Source organism: Anopheles marshallii, chromosome 2, assembly GCF_943734725.1.
Source record: "Anopheles marshallii chromosome 2, idAnoMarsDA_429_01, whole genome shotgun sequence".
In the NCBI taxonomy this organism is placed as follows: domain Eukaryota; kingdom Metazoa; phylum Arthropoda; class Insecta; order Diptera; family Culicidae; genus Anopheles; species Anopheles marshallii.
Window position 1 is genome coordinate 17,820,427 of NC_071326.1, and position 20,852 is coordinate 17,841,278.

Genomic DNA, 20,852 nt, shown 5'->3' on the forward strand with positions numbered 1-20,852 from the left:
GTACATTCGCAGCACCGGAAGATGGGAAAGAAGTGTGAAAATAAAACCGTACCCAAACGTTTGCAGTGGTTCATATTTCAAAACATCAATGCTGCCAAACACTAACAACTCGTACAGCGTGTGGAGAACGTTCTGAACTGGAGCAAGTGCGCATTGAGCGTACGAAGCATCCGACATTCGAAAGAGTAGATAAATCGTTCTATGCTGAATACACTGTTGGCGATATGCATTGAACGTTCGCTCAATATATTACCTACAATTTTAACTAATTTCCCTCCGTCAATCAAAACGTTGCAGCACAACGCAAATCCACTCTCGGTAAACACTTCAACACTACAAATATTAACGTTCGAAAGGCGCCTTTCATGTGGTACCTGAGCCATTTTGTGCGCTCGGCTCCATCTGTAACTACAATGGTATGTTCCATCTCTTGCAATGGTATGTTCACGGTAAGGCATAAGGCAAACAAATAACTCGCGCGAAATCGATTCGACTCCACACACTGATTGAACCCCGTTTGTTTGATGAAACAGGAGCATCAAACCCGAGAAACTGTAAGTGATCCGCTTATCCGAACAAAAGCACGCTCCGAATTGTTGGCACAATGTTCATACCGTCGGATTTGGCGTGCCACAAACTAAAGTCAACACAACACAGAACGTTAAATCCTCAAACAGCAAACGGTCAAGTGAACTCAACGAGAACGAAGTGTTAGGGAGAAAAAAACTCCCTCGGAGAATGAAGCGAAAACGCGGAGCGCAAATCAATAAGCATATGAAAATACGATAGTATTAGCCATTCATAAACACAACACGGGCCCCCATCCTTCACGCTGGCCCGGAACACCGTGAAGCACGGTAAGTAAATAGTAAATATGAAAATTCCACTCATCGACACGCCTGCACACGTTCCAGGCTTCGATGTTGTGGGTGGTAGCGAAACGAAATGGCAAACAACAATAAACATAAATACTGCCGTTGGATGTAGTGTAAGTAACGGAGGATAATAGAGATACCGAAAGAAATCGTACCGTGCAAGAGGTAGAGCATTATGAAAGCAATCGGAAAGTTCGGAACAACTTTTCTAATTGGTACACTGTTATTATGGAAATTAAAAAAAGAAAAGCAACACTACCCCAACGCATACAAAAAGTGTTTGCTAAAAATAAACCCCAACAAACCGAACGATGAATAGGAGAACATAGTTCGCAGTGATGTTGAACAATCTCTTCATGCTTCTCTCACGTTGTTCCCGTCGTGGTTTGTTTAGATGAGTGGTGTAGTGCGAAGGTTCGGTGCCGTGTTTTCGACACACTCATAACTATTAACGGTGATGGGCACGAGTATCGCCATTAACCCAGCATTGCTGAACGGTTATTTTATTATGTTTAAATGACTCTATCGAGATGGAATCTACTGTTGGGGAAGCGTTTTATTCGCCCGTTATATCATCGTCCATATCGGTGGTCAATATGTAATTTGCATAGAATAAACATTTGCTACATACGCATCGGTACACACACACACACACCAATGATGGCAATAATCCTTTTGGGGGAGCGGAAATGTATAAATAAACCATTTAGAAATGGTCAAGTGGTGTTAAAGCTGTACCTAAATGGGCTGTACAATAACCTAAACCTTTGGTTGGATGAATGCTAGTGAATGCATTGAATGGTGAACGACACACGGTTTTGTTCTGCTTACATTTGAGGTTTCATTGAATGTGTTATTGCGTTTATTCTACTCAGAAAGCTCTTATGCTTTCATGTTCTGCTCAGGAAAAAGGAGTAGGATCCTGAGTATGTTAAAGGTCCTATAGACTATTCTTTAACCCAGCTTTAGACTGGATCATCCGCGACAGAGCAATGAAAGCTTCGGAGATCATCTTCTGCAATTCAATCTAAATCCTTCCATGCACTGATGACCTAGAAGTCATTTGTTTACGGCTTTCCTACGGAATGGATACTGATCAGAGGATCAAGCAGAGTATGAAAAGTTAAGACCATTTTACACTTACGTATTTATTGATCAGGATTAAGCTGATTCCTCTAAACCACTAACGGCCATACGCCGTCCTCTGGAAATCCATTATTACGGTTTTTCTGGCGGACGTATCAACACCATCACTCCATCTCAATGTGGGTTTACCGTATCCCCTCTGCCTATGAGAACGACCTAATACGACTTCTTGAGCTGGATCGACCGGTATCATTTTTATCACATGACCATCCCATCGACCTGATCGTCCCGATGAGTCTTATTCGTTGCACGACAGGGAATTCTTCGTACAGCTCGTAGAGCTCGTGATTGTAGCATCTCCTCTATTGTCCTTTTACATTCTCCTAATGAGCATCTTTCACTCGAACGCGTGTCAGAGAGTTTCGTCAATTTTGGACAAAGTCCAAAGTCAAAGGTGTGCTTGAGTACCGGAACTATATAAGAGCAATATGGTTGTCGGTGCTGGCCTTTGACCCAAAATAGATGGAAAAAGCGTTTTATAGAGTAATTAAAATCCATTTACATTATAAGCATTAAAACACATTAAAAAACCAATACTCTATTGAAATTGTCGCTGTTTTAACGATATGAAAAGCATAATTACACTATTGGAGTATGACATTTCAACAAGACATTGTGTAAAATTAACTAAAATTAATTGCTTGCGCTCTCTTCCTTGTACATAAGGACAGGCAATAGGATAGGCGAAATAGGCAATAATGAATAAAATACATCATTATTCATATTATTCATTGCCATTTACAGAGCATCAGCCATACGTACACCTAATAGTCGTTGCAGCAATCACCTGAAGATGAAATACCAGGCGACTCCATTGAATGGGAAATGTTTTTTTTTCCCGCGTAAGAGCGCAACGCTCTTTGTAAAACATTTAAATATTTGCCAGCAATTGAAGCAACACACGCACACACATGCCTCCCCCCTCTCTTTGTTTGTATGTTTTTGCACAGTCGAAGACCACATGTTAACAGTCACATGTTTGTGGAACAATTGTAATCGAAACTAAGAGCCGGTTCAGACAACCGAAAACAAACACGTCAACCTGCGGCCCTTAGTCGCACTCAATATGATGATAGCAAAATAAATATTTATCCAACCAACGAACATTTCCGCGGCAACCGACATTAATGCCGCTGTCACGCGGGCAAAGCAAAAACAAAACGGCGACGTGAGAATGTGCACTATTCTGGGTGTACTCGGCAGTATTCTGGTGTACTGTGGGCGGGTCAACGTATCGCCCATTTACGACATTTGTAATAGCACACAGACGCACGGCAAGATCAAAGGTTGGTGTGAGTGCGTCGTACCATAAAGCACGAACGCTCCGTTTTTTTTTTGAAGATGAGCGCAATGAGGAGAACTCGGACGGAGCGCGCACGGAAAATCAAATCGAAATTGAATCATCCCATACACATTAGGCGAAGGCAAACGCAATGGCCATGCCGTAGTGAGCTATTCGGATAAAATGACCCACCGGGGTCCACTAGAAATGGTGATCGTTAGATCGGTTATTCGGTTTGCCGGCAACGGCAAAGATAAATAAAGTGGCTGTAAATGTGTTTTTCGTGCGTTTTTTTTATACCGAGACAAATCATTCCTCTAGGTTCGCCCATTGCAATGCCAATGATATGACCGGTACTAGGAAAACCATAAACGATGATCTATTTTGTAAACGATAGAAGGAGGAAATGTTGCATGTTAAACGTTCCTTTACACACCAAAAATAGATATCTGCAATACTATGTTCAAATGTGCCTTAAAATGTGAAATAATAATTAAACTACATATTTAACAGATGCGTATTAATAAGTTTCACATCTGAAAACACTACTTACAAGCATAAGTTCGTTTTGATTACAAAATTGAGAATAATTCCCTGCAATCAGCTACAATCGACTTTAAGATTTAACACAAAAACAAAATCCCCTGCCATTTAGAAAGATCGATGAGTGGATGGATTCATTTTTCTGGAATCTTATACAAAAAAAAACCCCCTGCTCGCCACCAACGACTTGTGGAGAGCGAGAGAAAATGAAAATGTTCAAACCATTGGAAAACTCATCCGTCGATAGCCGTGATGTACAGTGCCAAATGATTCCGAAATCGGCAAAAACTCATCACTGGCTGTTGGTACCTTCCAAAACCGCGAAAAAGCAACAACAATAGCAAAAAAACCCTCCCATACCAATCATCTCCCCTATTCGGGCAATGTGCAAAATGTGCTTTTACGCCTGGCTGCTGCATTGATTCATCTACTCGTATTTTTTTTTTGTTTCTCTCTGCCTTTAATCCTGCCTTGAAAGAATAGTCCGTATGTGTGTGATAAATTGAACGCTCATACCCGCAGCTGTTTGGTCGATCAGAGTGAAAGAAGTAAAAAAAAAAATACACTAACACATACAGTTGGCTTCAGCAGAACGGAATGCTGCCGAAAAAGAAACACGTTCGGCGATGTGGCGTGTTAAAAATTTAAAGCCAGTCCTCGAAAGTATTCGATGCGAGCGTGACCGAAATTTTTGAACAAAAAAAAAAAAACCCGCCAGAACCCACTCATCTTGCCATCTTATGCCCGTCGTGTCATCGTGGGCCTTACACTTTCAAACACGATCGATTGCGAAAAGTGCAAAAACAGATTTCTCTCCCCGGGGGAAAAAAAACGGTTCGTTAAATTTAACTGGACATTTAAAATATGACTCCAAAGTGTACGATCAACCGTAACAAAATCGAGTTGACAGGTGTGCAAATGAATGGTCAACCCGTAGTTGGTTGCCATAGCAATGCTGTTATGCAACTAGCGTAACAAAGGAGATAAATAAGTAGTGGAAATACGGGCGCTTTATTCATTCCACTAAACATTTACTATTTTCTACTAGCGATATGCCACTTGTTGCCAAAAATGGGCAGTGATCATGCGCTCATACGCGATATTGCTACCCATTTAATATTCACGGTTATGAATTCACAAGCGATAAACACACTCACCACTCATAAATCAACCGCCAACGTGGTTTTTCGGCCTGCGTTCGGTTCGGCTTAACGAGCTGGCAAAGATTCATACCGAACAGCAACAAAAAAAAACGCACACACACATTTCACAAATTCATTTTGATTTGTTTACCGGCAAAGCCAACGGCAAGGAGAACGCGGTGGAAGGAAGCAACGGATGGTGCCCTGGGTTGTTATGATACCAGAGCTCCATCGGGTTACGGCTCCGATGGTTGAACCGTCGAGTTGATTCGGTATGCATAAGACATCCCGGACAGCCAGCAGAGTAAGCGTGCCGAAACCAAAATGCCCTCTGCACAGAACCACGTTTCGTTGCCGCCGAGACAACCCACGGTATATTTGCCTTGCCTCATTTTTGAGACGATTGAAAAAGGGAATAATTTCATAACGAATTCATATGATTTCAGCTGAAAATTGATTCCACCGAGTGTGATTTATTTTAATCGCCAAACGATAAGGCGAAATTAATGTGTACCGTTTTTCTCGAAAGATAACGGGTTTGTTGTTATGCAAAGAGTGATTGCGAGACTACGTTGGATTACATCTCCAACGCCAGAAGTACAAATATTCTTCCAAAATTATACTGTAATGAGTGCTGACTGATTGCCGACCAGCCACAAAAATGCAGCTGGTGAATTTGATCTTGATTGATCAATCGAAATCGGAACCGGAATCAAAAAATTAATCAATTCTCATTTATTTCCATCGCTTCTATTACTTACGAATCATGAAATAGGAGAGCTATTAGAAAAAGAGAACTAGCTAAATATGTTTTAGTAATTCAAGGCAAGCAGTACTTGGAATATTTCATATGTGTAAAAGGGTTTATTATTGATAAGATGCTTGAATCTTCGAAGATACAGAAATCGGTTGAGAATCAAGTCAAATAATTCAAAGTTCGGATGAATCATTGCTTTAGATTTATATTTATAACCCATCTATCCATATCGATTTATATTCATTCTCCCGAATGATACTAATTTATATTAATTAATTCCAACAAATAAGAATCACGAACATTCATGAGCCGGTTGAGGGTCGAGTCACGATACGAAAGAATCTTTACTGAAAGAATAATAGTTTATTTTGGCTATAATTACACTATAAATTGAGCAATCAGCAGTTAATTAAAAGAAGGAGCAATCATTAATGTGAAATACCAACAGTACGCTACAAACCTAAACTGACACCACGTCCACGAGCGGCGGCCCAAGCTCGTACGCTTAATTTGATAGGACTGTTACATCATTCAACTAAACTGTTGTAAGGCATCGACTAACAACAGTTCGTCCACTGCTCTGACGATCGTCGAATGGTGGAGGAAGTTTTCCCGAGACGCAGAACAAAATGTTTCATTGCTTAATCATGCCAAACGGTGAGTTTGGCTGTAGGGGAGCGTGTGTCTGTGTGCAGATTTGTCAACAAAATGGTTTCGCCCACGCTCAAGTTTTTGTTTGCTACAATGCTCATTCGTTCGAAAGAAAAAGTCTCATTTCACAAGCAGCAGTAGTAGTAACATTAATCAGGGTTTGAGAATATGGGTTATAAAACAGGGTGTACTATCTAATACAATGATTGATGTTTATTGTGGTTTTTGTACTCATTTCATTCTGACCTTGCGCAATATAAATATCTTTTCAGCAGATGTTTGTTGATCACCCTCCCAAACTCATTATAGAACACTTATTAAGATTGTTCGCATTTTATTAGATTAAATTTGTTTAATAACACTAATAAGACCCAGTCAACCAACATTACATATCACTTCAAAACGATTCCCCACGCATCTACTTACACTCGTAATTGCCTTCCTCCTGATCGCTGGCTTCCTTCTGCTCGTCCATGTTCGCTACAGCATCCGCAAGGATCCGAGAGGAGAAAAGAAAAGAAACATCCAAAACCTCTTTGTAAGCCGTGCGTGTCACCGATCCGCAAAAGAAAAATGGCGAACCAAAACGCCACTTCAATCACACACTCGCCCGATCGCCAATCAAAATCGCGAGCCGATTGAATTTGACGTTTGATCGTCACCGAACGATAACGCATACTGACCACTTCGACAGCACCGACACAGCAGACAGTCGCGCAGACAGGAGGTAGACGACGTGGTGGACGGTTGTATCGAGGCGGAGGCCGAAGATGACGTAGCATTGCCATGGCGATGCTGCTTCGTTCGCCGTTGCCCTTTGTGATGAGCCAGCTGGGGTGTCGTCCCGTGCCAGCGGTTGCCACCGTCCGTGGCCGCACCGCTGCCACACTGCCCGGTGGCAGTGTCTAGGGTCAGGTACTCGATTTGCAGTGCGCCACCGGCAGACGGAGCGCTGGGCGTTACACCAACCGGTGCCGACCCATTGTGCGAGGTGGCGACGAGTGAATCAACGGTCGAGGAGCTGCTGGTGGACCCCGTATCGTCCGGCTCAACCGGGATGGCCGTGAATCCGCGCGACGTCCATCGCATCAGTGCAATGTCCGTCGCGGTCGTCGATGGCAACTGGTGCCCGTCGGCACTGACCGTGCTACTGCTTCGATGGCCACGATTCACGAGCTGCATTCTGGCGGATGGATTCACACCGCCCCACGATCTTTCTCACGATCGAACCGAACCCCGCTCCACGATCACTCCATCGAATTGCGTACACTTGGTCACAACTTGTTGGTTGTTTCGAAACAACACTCCTTGGCACTCCTGAGATCGTACTACACACACACACACGCAAACTCACAGCTGAGTGACTACGGGACTGAGGATAGAGAGAGGCACTGATTCACTTACGTATCAACGAAACCGCCACTACCGACGATGAGATGACGATCCGCATCGATGGCGATGGTCAATCTCGATGACGGGACAACAACAATCTCGACTCGTACGGATTGTTGTTATTAGTCGGCAAGGACACGCATACACGCACACTCGGCACCGCGGTTCGTTCGTCACCGCGATCGTGAAACCAAATCTTCCGCCCCACGTAGCTTCGCAGTATGGTGCGTTTATAATTGGATTGCATCCAAAAATAAACATTCATCGCAGCCGGACTTTTGCCGGCCAGGGTACGAACTCTTCTTTTCCCCCCTTCCGCCCCCTTCCCCCTCCCTCCCGCATCACTCTCCATCGACAGCCTCCATGGGACTGGGACACTAGTAGACCGCGAGGGCTTGGGAAAGGTTAGTATCGACCAGCCACTTTTCCGCTTTGCGCGGGAGATGGAAATGGGAAAATGCCAACCGAGTGTTAAGGAGCGCTGTGGTTTAGGAGTAGCGACCATGTTAGACCACAGCAGATGGACACGTTATGACAGATACACCGCTTGAACAATAACAGCAATCATTGAAGTGAACTTCCTCGCGCTACTGGAGGATGGCAAACTCGGCCCGGAAGTGTGCAAAGATTTAATTTATTTTACCGCCTTGTCTTGCAATCGTTTGCTGCCGTGCTTGGGGCGTACGCGTCTGGGTGATGGGATGTCTGGTTTGTGTTTTAATTATGCATTGATCGGGTTTTTAATCGGCAATCATGCAACTGCCAGCTGGTCACTATTTGTGTACTAAAATCTTATACTCGTAAATAAACTTTGATTGTTTGATGCTGTTTTATTATTTGCAGCGTATAGAATCGAAGAAAGGCAGAAATAGTAATAAGCCTAGTAGTGCCATTAAAGTAAATAAGACAGATTCGTGTTAGACACGAGACTCTGAATGTCCACTTCTGCATGCTTGTGTTTCAAACCTTTGATGTCTGCTTCCTGTCTATAACCATTGAAATATATTTAACTGGAGTCGAAATGGCGGATGCATCAACGCCATCACCCCATCTCAATTTTTGAAATAACACGAATTTGTCCCTGTCCCTGTGCACAATCTAAGAGGACTTTACGGGATGGGTCACTCTAATCACATAAACAGCCCATCAACATCGCAGCTTTTCCATTGTTCTTCTGCCATTTCTGACTTTCTTTGGCTTTATTTACTCGTTTATTTAGCTGGTCAATACGGAGGATTGGTCCGGATGGGATTTTGTACCGGTCCTGCCGTGTGAAGACCAATAGACCACCGGGCCCACCCCAACTTAAGAACACATTTAAATGCAAATCACCATAATCTTGAGGTGGAATTATGCACACTACATATACCAATATATAGACAAAAGTATAGCTTACAGTTTGCTGATTTCATTTACTTCACACCAATCTGTGCCCGTTCCCTATATTCACAAATAATACTGCAGACTAAAACATCTCGGACGACAATCACGGAATGATTAATTTGCCAGGAAATTTGCAAACATCCTCTTGCGAATGGCATTGAAAATTGGCACAATGTTTGCCGATTTAGATGAATGTTTGTTTCTGTATACCCGGGTTCGCAAAAAATAAAACGCAAGAAGAACCCCGATGGTAAAGCTCGCCTTGTGCAGTACTGTGTCTTGCAGCAACGCCGGATAGCGCACAGGGCATTCACTGGCACCGACTTCTACAAATCAATTTGCCCGCTGACACTGACACTACTCTAAACAACTTTCCTGGTACGTTCCAACAGCTAGTGTGCGCCATGTGGCCAACAAGCTGAACGTCCCCCCGTTCGCTTTCCGATCCCTTTAACTTCAACGCACCCCCCCCTGAAGGCCTCCAGACATTCGCGATGTGGGGTACCAACCACCGAGGTGATATATTTGAAACTTGGCCAAATTAAGAACAACAAACAAAACCAAAATATTACGAACCGACGGAAAATCGAAGTGATCCTTAGAAACCTCACTGGGCGACTATTAATGGCGATTGCATGGGTTTCGTGCCGGTTCTCGCACCAGCAACATTCCGACCGTAATTAATGAACCTGACAAATCTTGTGACTTTGCCAAGCAATCTGCTGTACGTCGTCGACAGATGGCGGCAGGGTCGGCATCGGGCCGAAAACAGCCGTGCAGCCTGACGGATGATGCTGTTCGTGTAACGGATCCGTCCAATTGGACCCTTCGTATGGAGCGATCGCACACGCCAGAATGAATGTGCATCGATCGATCGTAATTTCACCGCAATTGCGTCGCTGTCAATATTTTGTCATCACTGGCAATCGGAAACCGTTGAAGCGTAGCAATTAATCGTGTTTAGTCGTACCCATCCCGGTGGCAACAAAGTGTAATTGGGACTTCTGTCGAATGGATTCGCTGGACTAATAATGCCCATGAATGCAATCTACGCCATGTCTGCCGAAATAAAGATACATTATGAATTCTTCACATACTTGCTGCTAATCGTTTGTTTCTTGACTAGCAGCATCCGAACGATCATACAATTTAGTGAAACATTGGTGATGAAAAATAGCACCCGATGCGCCACCGACAAGCTCAAGGTTGTTCGTCCGGCTTAAAAAAAAAACCAACGTCCATGTTTTGCAGCGCGGGATTTTTCATTAGACCATCTTGTCGGTTAGCTTGACAACCGTTGAAACATAATCCATCGCTCAAGTGCCCCAGCTCGGGGACGAGAATGGGCGCCGATTCTAATATTATAAAGCGCACAAGCACGCTTGGACACACGCATCCTGCTTGCCGAAGCGGACGCGGAAATTTTCAATGAACCCGTTTCCAACATTGCGCCGGCTTGGAACGCGTGCGGCCATTCTACTAACGCTGGGAGGGTCACATGAGTTCTGTGCGCACCCATCGAGCGCACGGTCAGGGCCGTGGTCAACTTCATGCTCTACGGTTGATGTGTCCCCGACTAATGGGACAGAGTACGACTGAGTCAGCACGAAACTGTTGACGTCCATTTGCTTAGCAAGCTCGTAAATATTCACGCTATGGGATAAGAACGACATAGCAAAAACCACAAATGTGATGTGGGGAAAAAATCGAAATAAACTACTCTAGAGTGGTTTTATATTTCCTAGCAAGCGAATAAAATTGGATCCTCTTGATCAACAAACCACCACACATTACATTGCCAGCATGGCTTTCAACGAGCGAACTTGTTAAAGTGTATTATTGCCCATCATTACCAACCGAATGTGTGTGATATTCGATCGACGCGCATCTTGAACCCCCAAATCGGGTTTCGAATATTTACCACAATTGGTTTCGTGGAGATGCAAGCAATCAAATATCGGCGATAAACACTGTGGAGTGGAAAAATATTCATCTCAAGCATCTTCATCCACCGTAAAAGGAACCCATTTACCACCATCAGCCAAAACCGAACGGCATAGCAAAAGCGAGATCCCACCCCTCTTCCGATTTAGAAATATAAAGTTCACAACATTTTCAATACGCTATAAATACATCAACTAACCTCCGACCCTCCCACAAACAATCCAACCACACACTGCAGGCGGAGAAAAATCTTTAACCGCAAAACCCGCATCCAACCGATTCCCTCTACGTGTTGGCCGGGTGGAGGTCGTACGGTGCAAAGAAACGAACGTACCGTGAACGGCGAGGACCCGGCACCGATTATCGCTACCATTATGTACATTTATTAAGCTACCAAACTCGGAAAAGGTTAGAACATTGAAATCACGTTCGGGTCGGAGAAGGTTATGTTTTTTTTTTCTCACAAGTCTCAATATACGATCACTCCGCGATCGCGATCGTAGCGTACGGCGTTGATTTCACACACCTCAAATTAGATTCACACAGCTTCTCCGTACGATCGTCGAACGCGGACCAGATTGCGCATACACTGACATTTAGACAACATAAATTATGACGAACCGGTGCCGCTGCTTGTGATCCGCAGGTTTTTATCACTGAGAAGTGTGTTACATTTTTTACACCGACGCATCAACTACACATTCCTTATTATTGCAACATGAGCCTTTTAATGGCAGAAAAAAAACTGTGACGTAGTGACGAACACGTGCCAGAGCTGGTGGTAGATTGAGGTGTTTGCATGACAAAGAAGGGAACGCACCGTAGCATTACCCGAACGGAAACAAAACAAAACTGCACTGCAATGAACCCGAACTCGTCGCGAGAAAACCACGCGGCTGTGTGTGTTTTGGTGCCTTGCAGTTTCACAACAACAAAATATCACACCGACCGATCGGCGATCGCGCCCGGTGTGCCGCTTGCAAACGCTTTCAAATCCCGTTCCGTACTGACAACACACGTTATGCGTGCGGGGTTTCACCGACGGGAGCATCTGGACGAAGTGCTGAGTGTCCAATCGTGGACAATGCGAGCAGTCCTGGGCTGGCCACACCGAGTACACCTACTACCCAAGAGACACCGGCAACGCGGTGGTGAACATCCGCGAGTGCTCACACGCAGCGCAGTAGATTGCTCGCTTGCCGTGAGATCATTCCTCGCTTCGCTAGCGTCTGGCATGCATCCATAGGCGTAAGAGGGCTAAAATTACACCGTTCTCGCATTCGCTCTTACGCAGTGCGCTCTCGGTAGCGTTCTCGTCACATCCAAACTGGTCAATAGAGTTGTATGGTTCGGCAATTGATTTACTAAAAAAAAGGAAATTGTTATATGTTTAAAGCTTGATCATTTATATGTGAAAAATACATAACTACACTGCAACATTTCAATTCATTCAATTCAAACATTCTTACAGATTAAATTATACAATGTCTATGTATAATCTAACATATACGGATTACAATAGTTGCTTATAGTCTAATGTTAGAAATTTTAGCTATCTTTTATGACTTGTATTATTTTGTTCAATAAATACAAGATTAATCATCCATATCGAAAGAACTTCTTTAGTCCATTATATCCCAGCGGTACGAAATCTTTAACCAATGAGGGACCCCGAAATTGGGGTTGATAACAATGTGCATTTAGATATCTTCAGAACTGGAGATATTTTAATAAAAAAAGTTTTTTTATTTTTTTAATTAAAGAATTTTTTTTTTGCTTTCATGCAAAACCAAACAGAAACCTATTCATGGGTTTCTGTTTCATCTATTATCATTTGCTTACAAATTAAGACAGTATCGAATCCTTCAAAATGCTGAATTGTCACATTTTTTATGCTCACTTTTTCGACAGAGTTCATACGTACTTTACGTTTACGTTTTGTACAATACGAAACAACACATAGTTGATCAAAAATGACCAACAAAGTGGTACTGGCACTTGGGCCACTCTTAAATTATTATCTGATATTATTGAAATACAGTGATGTGACATTTTAGTTTGATAAATACAACTTTTTATAAAGAATTTCATACGCTGGGTTGTAATGGGTAAAATCGCCTGAAACTGTTATAAACCTGTAATTGTTGACCAATGCAATGGCTTGCAGTTTTAGTGGACGGTATGTATAAGCTAAACTTAAAAGTAAACTTTCATCCTTCTATTCGATATTGACTGTATTAACACCTTCCACCACACCGTGATCGATCCGCCGATGGGCCGTCAGTTCCCATCGCTGGAAGAATCGTTTCATACAATCGGTACACTCGAACGGCTGCTCTCCGGTGTGCACCTTTCGTATATGCACTTGGAGCTTGTAATTCCGACCATACTTTTTACCGCAATGATCACACTTGAAGGGATCGATGTTCTCATGCTGCTTCTCGTGCACCAGCCGATCGCTGTAGGTCCGGAATCCCTCCCCACATATACGACACTTTTTCGACCGTTCACCCGTGTGAACGGATTGGTGGTCACGCAAATGCGAACGTGATTTAAAACGCATCTCGCACACGGTGCACTCGTACGGCCGTTCCGTAGAATGAGTATTTTGATGAATCGTTAAGTCATGGCGGCGAACAAATGATTTCGAGCAAGTGTTGCATTGGAATTTCTTCTCGCCGTGTATTTGTCGATGCGATAGTAACGTGCTGGAGGTAAGGAACGCTTTCTGGCAAACGTCGCACACGTACGTTCGTTTGCCCACGTGTTTGCTTTTCATGTGACTGTGCAGGGCCGCACGGCCACGGTAGCTGGCAGGACACTCGGTACAACCGTATCTTTCCTTGGGTTCCAGCGGGGGTTTATGTTGCGTTAGCTGGGCATTTTTGCACGAGCGTTTGTTGCAAATGGCACAATTGTAACCCCCGGAGGATGTGGAGCAGCTTTGCGTCTTGTGCACTTCAAGCCCATGCAGATTTAAATCTTCCAACGAAGTAAACTGCAATCCGGTACAGGCACAACAGCTGAGAACGAGACTGGTCGGTGGCACATCTTTTGCTGCTGCTTCATCTATCCCTTCCGTAGATATGTGCGAATTTCCGATGCAGTCTATAGATTCCACAATATCCTCATATAACACGCCATCATCATTGTCACCAAAAGATTCATTGTCCTCTATTTCGACGCCCTCTATAACACCGTACAATTCGTAATCAGATTCTTCGTCATCCTGCAATTCAGTGCTCTCATGTTCAGAACTGGCGATTAGTTGTTGTTGTGTCGTTGGTTGGACTTCTGGTTCATAGTATATTTCTTCCGTAACAAGGTTTTCCGATTCATCAATATAACCATCCTCCAAAGTGTCCCCGTATTCTTCAATTGTATATAGCTCTCTGCAAATGGTTTGGAAAATGAAACGCAATGGAATTTTGTTAAACATTGTCAATCATAAAATAGCATTTTATGCTACACCCGGTACTTACTCTTCGCCAACAGCTTTACTTTCAAGTGCACGAAGATTAGCATCCGATTTTAGACATTTTTTACGAAAATTGTTACAAGTCACAATAAAATAAGCGCACTCTTCACAAAAACATTGCGGTAAACCATCGCCTGAAGACACTCTTAAACCGGTAACCGAATGAAACATCCCGTCCAGTGTTATTTGGTGGATTTTCTTAAAAATCGAATAATATTTTTCTGCATTCTTTTGCAGACACGCACGGCACGTTTTCATTGTAACGTTGATTTCGTTTTTATCGCCCACAATTTAGAATTTTTCGCTTGTTTAGCGCCACCGGAATGATTGTCCTTTTGATCGTGAATGTTTACATTGTTGATTGTTGTATTGGGTGTATCGCAGTAGAGCGCTCCCTCAGACGAGCTGTCAATGAACACAGTGGTACATTCCCGGCCGAATTGTTGAAAAATTAATTTTGTATGGTAACATGTTTAATAAAAAAAATTCGTTGGCTTTTCAATATTTTTGCCATTTCTCTTTACTTTTCTCATAATATTTTCAGTTTTTCAAGACATGCTTTCTGCTGCATATACAATGTATTTTTCCGATATACGTTTTGTACGCTTCGCGTACAATTATCTTGCTCAAATGTTCTACTAAACATCAGATAAAGTTTTGTAATTCCAGCAGCAAAATTCGCATTCTCTCCGGTCCTCCCAGTCTGGTTTCATTGAAAAATTCCTCTCTAAGTAGCGCATCATGAGCACCGTTTTGTCGCAGCAAATGCAACAGCATTATAATATTCGTATCATACAGAATATTTCTTGTCAACAGGTGGTTATGATAGGTCTTCAGAACAGCCAAATTCAGTTGATAGTATGGACCGCTTTTCAACGCATTCTGATAACGTTTCATTAATGTTGTATCGTTAAATAATGATCGTAGGATTTGCATCTGTAGTTTTAGTAGTTCTTCGTTGTCCGATCCATCCAGCTTTTCTTGAAGACTTTCTGCCTCTTTCTTGTAATCGTTGGTATCCGCATGGTTTGCCAATGTAACAATATTTATTTCATCTGAGTGCACGGAAGATGCGTGCGTGTTTACCGTCCCAGATATTGTGTTCCTCAGTGTTTCGTATGCATTAAGTGAGGCGATTGCTGGAATCGCCTTTTGGACGCTTGCTAACACTTCCTTGAAAGCTTCCTTGGTGTAATACAGTCTGTAAAACTCCTGCATAATCCCCAAACATTGCTCACCATCCTTCGAAAGGAGTATTCTCCTTGCAATTACATGCACGGGATCATCCAGCGCTAGTTTCTCAAAAAAATGCCACTTTTGTGTGTAATCTTCCGCAGAACTCCAATTCACCTTCAGCAGTTCCTCCAACGTAGTGTAGTTACAGACGATCATTCGGCAAATGTGAAGAACAGTTTTCAGTAGCTTTGCTAAAAACAGTACTTTCTCCACATCCTTCATCACTATCGGTTGAATTAGGGCTTCTATAATTGCATTGATATCAGCGGCGAGAAACACAACATCCTCAAAATTGTAGGAGTTTAAATTTTCCACTAAATAAATGGACGATAGGTCCATGTTTACAATCACACGGCTTCACGCAGGATTGACAGCTGATTTGCAGGAACCACAAAATGTCAACGTAATGTTTACAGCTGTTTGTTTACATTTCACTTTGAACACATCAATCGCTGTTTTGTGAAAATTAAGGCTATTCACATGTAATAGAAAGGAGAATCTCCTAATATTGCTAATATTTGCACAGTTTAACACTTGCAGACTATATGCACAATGAGTTTTCACAAGATAGATACCCTAATGAATATCGACTCTGCACCGATGTGCCGACTGTGTCTCAGCTGTGAACCATCTCAGTACGTATCGCTACACGTTCTGCATCAGGGTGTACCACTCGCTAACATCATCAGCCTTTGCTTTGGTATTAAGGTAGGTTTTCTTTTTTAATAACTCAAAACATAAGCTAAAGCTATTTGTGTGTTCCAATTTTAGATCCCCCGAAATGAGGAACTGGTACAAACCGTGTGCAATATTTGCTGGAACGAGGTGATAAAATACAATGAACTACGGGAAAAATATCTAGCTTCGGATAAAATTCTTCGTGAGGCACAAAGGATTAAATGCGTATTACAAAATGAACCTGCCGATCAACGATTAGTTCTTTCTTTTAACCCTATGAAGGAAACCTCAGGATCAATTCTGTCTAGTCATCAGCATGGAATGTTCAAACCATCAGACGAGCAGTTTAGTATGAACCATGAAGACTGCGAAACTCCTCATTTTGTACTATCGCAGTTTGTTAGGGTCGATCATAATGGCACTGAACAACCCGGCACAGATACACTCGTCCACACAGATAAGCTAGAGCAAACTGATTCGTCTAAAATCGAACGAGCAATTCATAACACTACACTTTTTTGCTGTGGCTGCAATCCCTCGCCAGAGTTTACGAGTGCACAAGAACTAAATACACACTGCAATTTAGAACACACAAAATACCGTATCTCGGACAATTCAATCCGTCCCTTCGAATGCAACACGTGCTTTCAACGCTTCTTAACCGAGACACTTCTTAGGCACCATAAAAATCGGCCATACCGGAAAAGATCGTATGTTTGCACATCGTGTTCATCGGCTTACTTCACAAATTCAGCCTTAAAGCGGCATGAAAATGTGTGCAAGGTCATGGAAAAGAACTATACCTGCGAAGACTGCGGCAAACGATTCCGACAAATCGTTACACTAAAAAACCACCGCAAACTGCACAAAACTGAGAAAACCTTTTCGTGTTCCGTGTGTTTGAAGGCTTTCAAACAAAAGTTTGAGCTTCCCATCCACATGGTAACGCACACTGGTGAGCAACCATTTCCGTGTGATCAGTGTCCGGCAAGGTTCAAGCGAAAGCAAGCGCTTAAAAACCACCAACATCGCCATGTGAATCCGCGGCCGTTTAAATGTGATGCATGTGATGAATGGTTTGGCAATCCTACAGCTCGAAAATTTCATCGCCAAACGGTACACGAAGGCCTTGATCCGTTCCGCTGTGAACAGTGCGGGTTAAGCTATGGGCGAAGGGTGCGACTTAAGCAGCACATGAAGAAAGTACACGGAGAAGCTGTAGACGGAGAATAAATGGAGTTGATAAATAGGAAAACTCAGTCAAAAAATCATAAATTTACTTGATATTGCTGATGTGGCTCCATTGTTATTCCACTCTAAAGTTCATTGGATTTCATCCGTACCGTATCGGCAAATTCGTACTTCCTGTTTGTGGCTGGTGATGAACCTATCCCGAACAATTATAATAAAAAATAAACAACAGAAAAACAAAACTGGTAGAGTTAATCAACAAAATGGATGGGCTGTAACGGGTTGTACTATAGAGCATAAAATCGTTTTACAGTTTATAATAGTACGTTCGTACAGTATCTTATCTAGTAACGTTACTATCCCTCCTGATCAGAAATCTTATCTGCTTAGCAAATCTTCCAATTTGCAATCCATCTTTGGGAATGTGAGCCCGATAGGAAAGCAACTATTTAGAGTAAACATACAGTCTTGGATAGGTTATCGAGCTTCAATAGTAATTCAAATATTTAAATTATTGTCTATTATATAAGATAGATTTAAACATCCAATCATACTAGTGAGTAGGAGTTAGACAGGCTAGAAACGACAATTTCGTTGCGACGGACAGGAATATTTTAATTGGGTCTGCTCAATCTGCTAACCTAAAAGTGTTTAGCAGACTGCACTGCACTAATACAACACATTATTGAAAAATTTCCATTAGGCCGTAAACAATTAAGCTAAAATTCTCCGCAAATTATTCAAATATCCATCATCATTCTTTCTAAAATAAAAATATTTCTAGTTGATGTCACGAAGAAACATGTTTAAAAGTTGTAAAACAAATGTCTACATACCGTATAAAACGCAAATAGGCAAAGCAGTTAATAGAAGCATCTAATATCTTCGACTAGAGCCATTAATCTATCTTCAATATGCGAATGCTTCCACTGGATACGCATCGAGTCATTCTGATTTGCCGACATGTTATGCAGATTTTAGGCGTACGTTACGACATCCACGAACTCGACGACGCCATCCGATTGCGTTACCAATATGTGTGTTTTGTTCGGTTTTACTGTGTCCAATCAATCGCAACAGGTCACAAGCATGGGATGCCGCTTGTTGCTAACAATTTGTAATGCATCTCTTGAGCTCGGACCAAGGCTCCCCGGAGCTGGACGGGTTACCGGTCGACCGTTCTAGTTACAGCCGCGTTTGCGTTGGTGGATCATCCCTCAGACCACGAGGTACACCCGTGTGGCATTAGGTGGGACGAGTGCGGGTTCGGTAAGAAATCCGTTCTCCCCCCTCTGTCGTTTATATAAATACATAACGATCGGCAAGCGTTCCAAGTCACGTTGAATGCGGTGTGTCCGAGCCACACAAACACAGCCACCCTTTCCTGTCCTTTCTCCCACAGGCAGTCGGTCCGTCATCAAATTGCACATCTTGTGCACCCTCCAATCAAGCACTCCCGCTCCATGGCTCACAATCCCTTTCGTTCGCCTACTAGCCCTTACTACCGTTGCCGTTTCCTACTCTGCTTTTGCTACGGCTGCCATAGTGTGAGAGAGCTACTATAGCCACATTGCTCGGCCAGTCGCGTCCACTCAGCCGGATGCTCTCTGGATCAGTCCAGTATGCTACGTCGCACAGTGCAGATGAAAGACACGAACACGGTGTTTGATAGCAAAAAGGGAGCTAAGTGTACATTTTTGACCAGTGGAAAACTAGAAAAAGTGTGAAAATTACCTTTAGAGAGTGAAAAAAAAAAAGAAATGTAAAATTTTTACTAAAAATCCCATTTGTGTAGTATTTAAACCGTGAAGTGAATATTCACTCCATGCTCGTATACAGTGCCGAAAGATCGTGAAGATCGTTCTAGAATCCTTTCTGCATTTATATTCAATATATTCCTTCATTCCTACGAATCAAATTGACATACGAAACGAGAAGATCTCGTGTGTTGGTGCATAAGATTTCAATCTCGTTATCCTCGGAAGACGTTGGTTATTCCGTTGCAGTTCCAAACCGTTGTCTGGACCTTTCCGAATCGACCGCCGCGAAGGTGGTGAAGGTGATATAACTTATCTTTCGTTCTCAAATTTGTGCCATTTAAGTTCTAATGAAAAGTTTGAGTAAAGGTAACCATCAAAATGCTTTGTTGTGCGTGAACTGAAATGAGTGAAATAGAGTTAAAGTATGATCAACATATTTCACAACTAGAGATGTCTTTTAAAACTAAACATATGTGAATGTGAGTGAATATTAAAATATGTTTTAATGTTGTATGAAATAAACAAAAAACTTAACAAGGAGTGAAAATTGACATCAATTGTTACACGTTGCCCCGTTGTCGAATGAGTCACACCTCACCGAAAGTTAACGGTCTAAAAGAAAGGAAAAAGTTTTCCCCCGCTGAGTGTTTCAAACCAGTGCTAGGGGTGGTTCGTAGTGTGTCCCCATAACGGTTGCGTAATCCGAGAATAATCTTCCCAGCTCCAGGAAAGCCATCGTCTACCCAAGCGAAGGTGTGCGCCGGAACGTTTTTCACTGGCCGAAGCCATAACAGTGTAGCAAAACCCCCCAACAAACCCACCCGCATGTGCGCCTTGTGGCAACCTTTCGGCTCACGGTATGTTTCACGCTCTCCAACAGTTCGGCTCCATATCTCACTCGGTGGAGTTTACTCTTTCTATTCGTTTCCCGACCGACGTTCCGGAACCTGCATAGGTAGTACCGTCGCAAAAATTATTCCCTTCATAGGAACAGTCGTTTGATGATGTTTGCGTGTGGATGATGATGACTGTGCTTCCACAGGAGCGGGGGAAAAACACAGCCGGAAACGAGTGAAGTTCACAGAGTGTAGGATTCCGCGCTTTGGTGTCTATATTCGCTTGTCTATCGTATATAACAGCTAAATGAGCAACGCAGTGATGCAACTCTTCGCACAGACGTTAACGCGCATAATGCAAACAATTCTTATCAGCGCTTGGTGCATTAAAGGGTGTGTGCGTGCAACGGCAGTCGATTCAATTCTCGAACCAGTTAAGCAGCTTAGTGAGTGACCCTCAGTGTTGTCGATCACTTGACCACCATATAGTAGTGAAAATGACTGTGTTTTAAACTCCCCAGTACGATACGCACACGCGAACGAAACCGATACAAACAC

The 20,852-nt window shown here is 42.9% G+C and overlaps 3 protein-coding genes across 3 annotated transcripts in view; 1 reads left to right on the plus strand and 2 right to left on the minus strand.

The window, feature by feature from the left end:
* Nucleotides 1–7,578, minus strand: part of LOC128719508 (Kv channel-interacting protein 4-like) — a 45,946-nt gene extending 38,368 nt beyond the window's left edge. Inside the window, exons 1-2 of the mRNA XM_053813134.1 lie at nucleotides 7,080–7,578; nucleotides 6,823–6,876 (exon numbers count right to left, since the gene is read on the minus strand). Coding sequence (XP_053669109.1) covers nucleotides 6,823–6,876; nucleotides 7,080–7,578 — 553 coding nt within the window. The remainder of the gene's footprint in view (nucleotides 1–6,822; nucleotides 6,877–7,079) is intronic.
* Nucleotides 7,579–13,333: 5,755 nt separating this feature from the next.
* Nucleotides 13,334–14,851, minus strand: LOC128716261 (zinc finger protein 436-like). Its single transcript, XM_053811185.1, is given in 2 exon segments — nucleotides 13,334–14,505; nucleotides 14,587–14,851. Coding segments are annotated over 2 exon segments (1,437 nt in total).
* A 1,530-nt stretch (nucleotides 14,852–16,381) lies between these two features.
* LOC128709607 (zinc finger protein 510-like) lies at nucleotides 16,382–17,740 on the plus strand. Its single transcript, XM_053804613.1, has 2 exons — nucleotides 16,382–16,537; nucleotides 16,601–17,740. The coding sequence occupies exons 1-2, from the start codon at nucleotides 16,382–16,384 to the stop codon at nucleotides 17,738–17,740; spliced, it is 1,296 nt and encodes a 431-aa protein (XP_053660588.1).
* Nucleotides 17,741–20,852: the final 3,112 nt, after the last annotated feature.

Coding starts and splice junctions, on each gene's coding strand:
- LOC128709607 (XM_053804613.1), top strand. CDS start 16,382: ATGAGTTTTCACAAGATAGATACCCTAATGAATATCGACTCTGCACCG. Junction 16,538..16,600: donor GCCTTTGCTTTGGTATTAAG/GTAGGTTTTCTT, acceptor TTCCAATTTTAG/ATCCCCCGAAATGAGGAACT.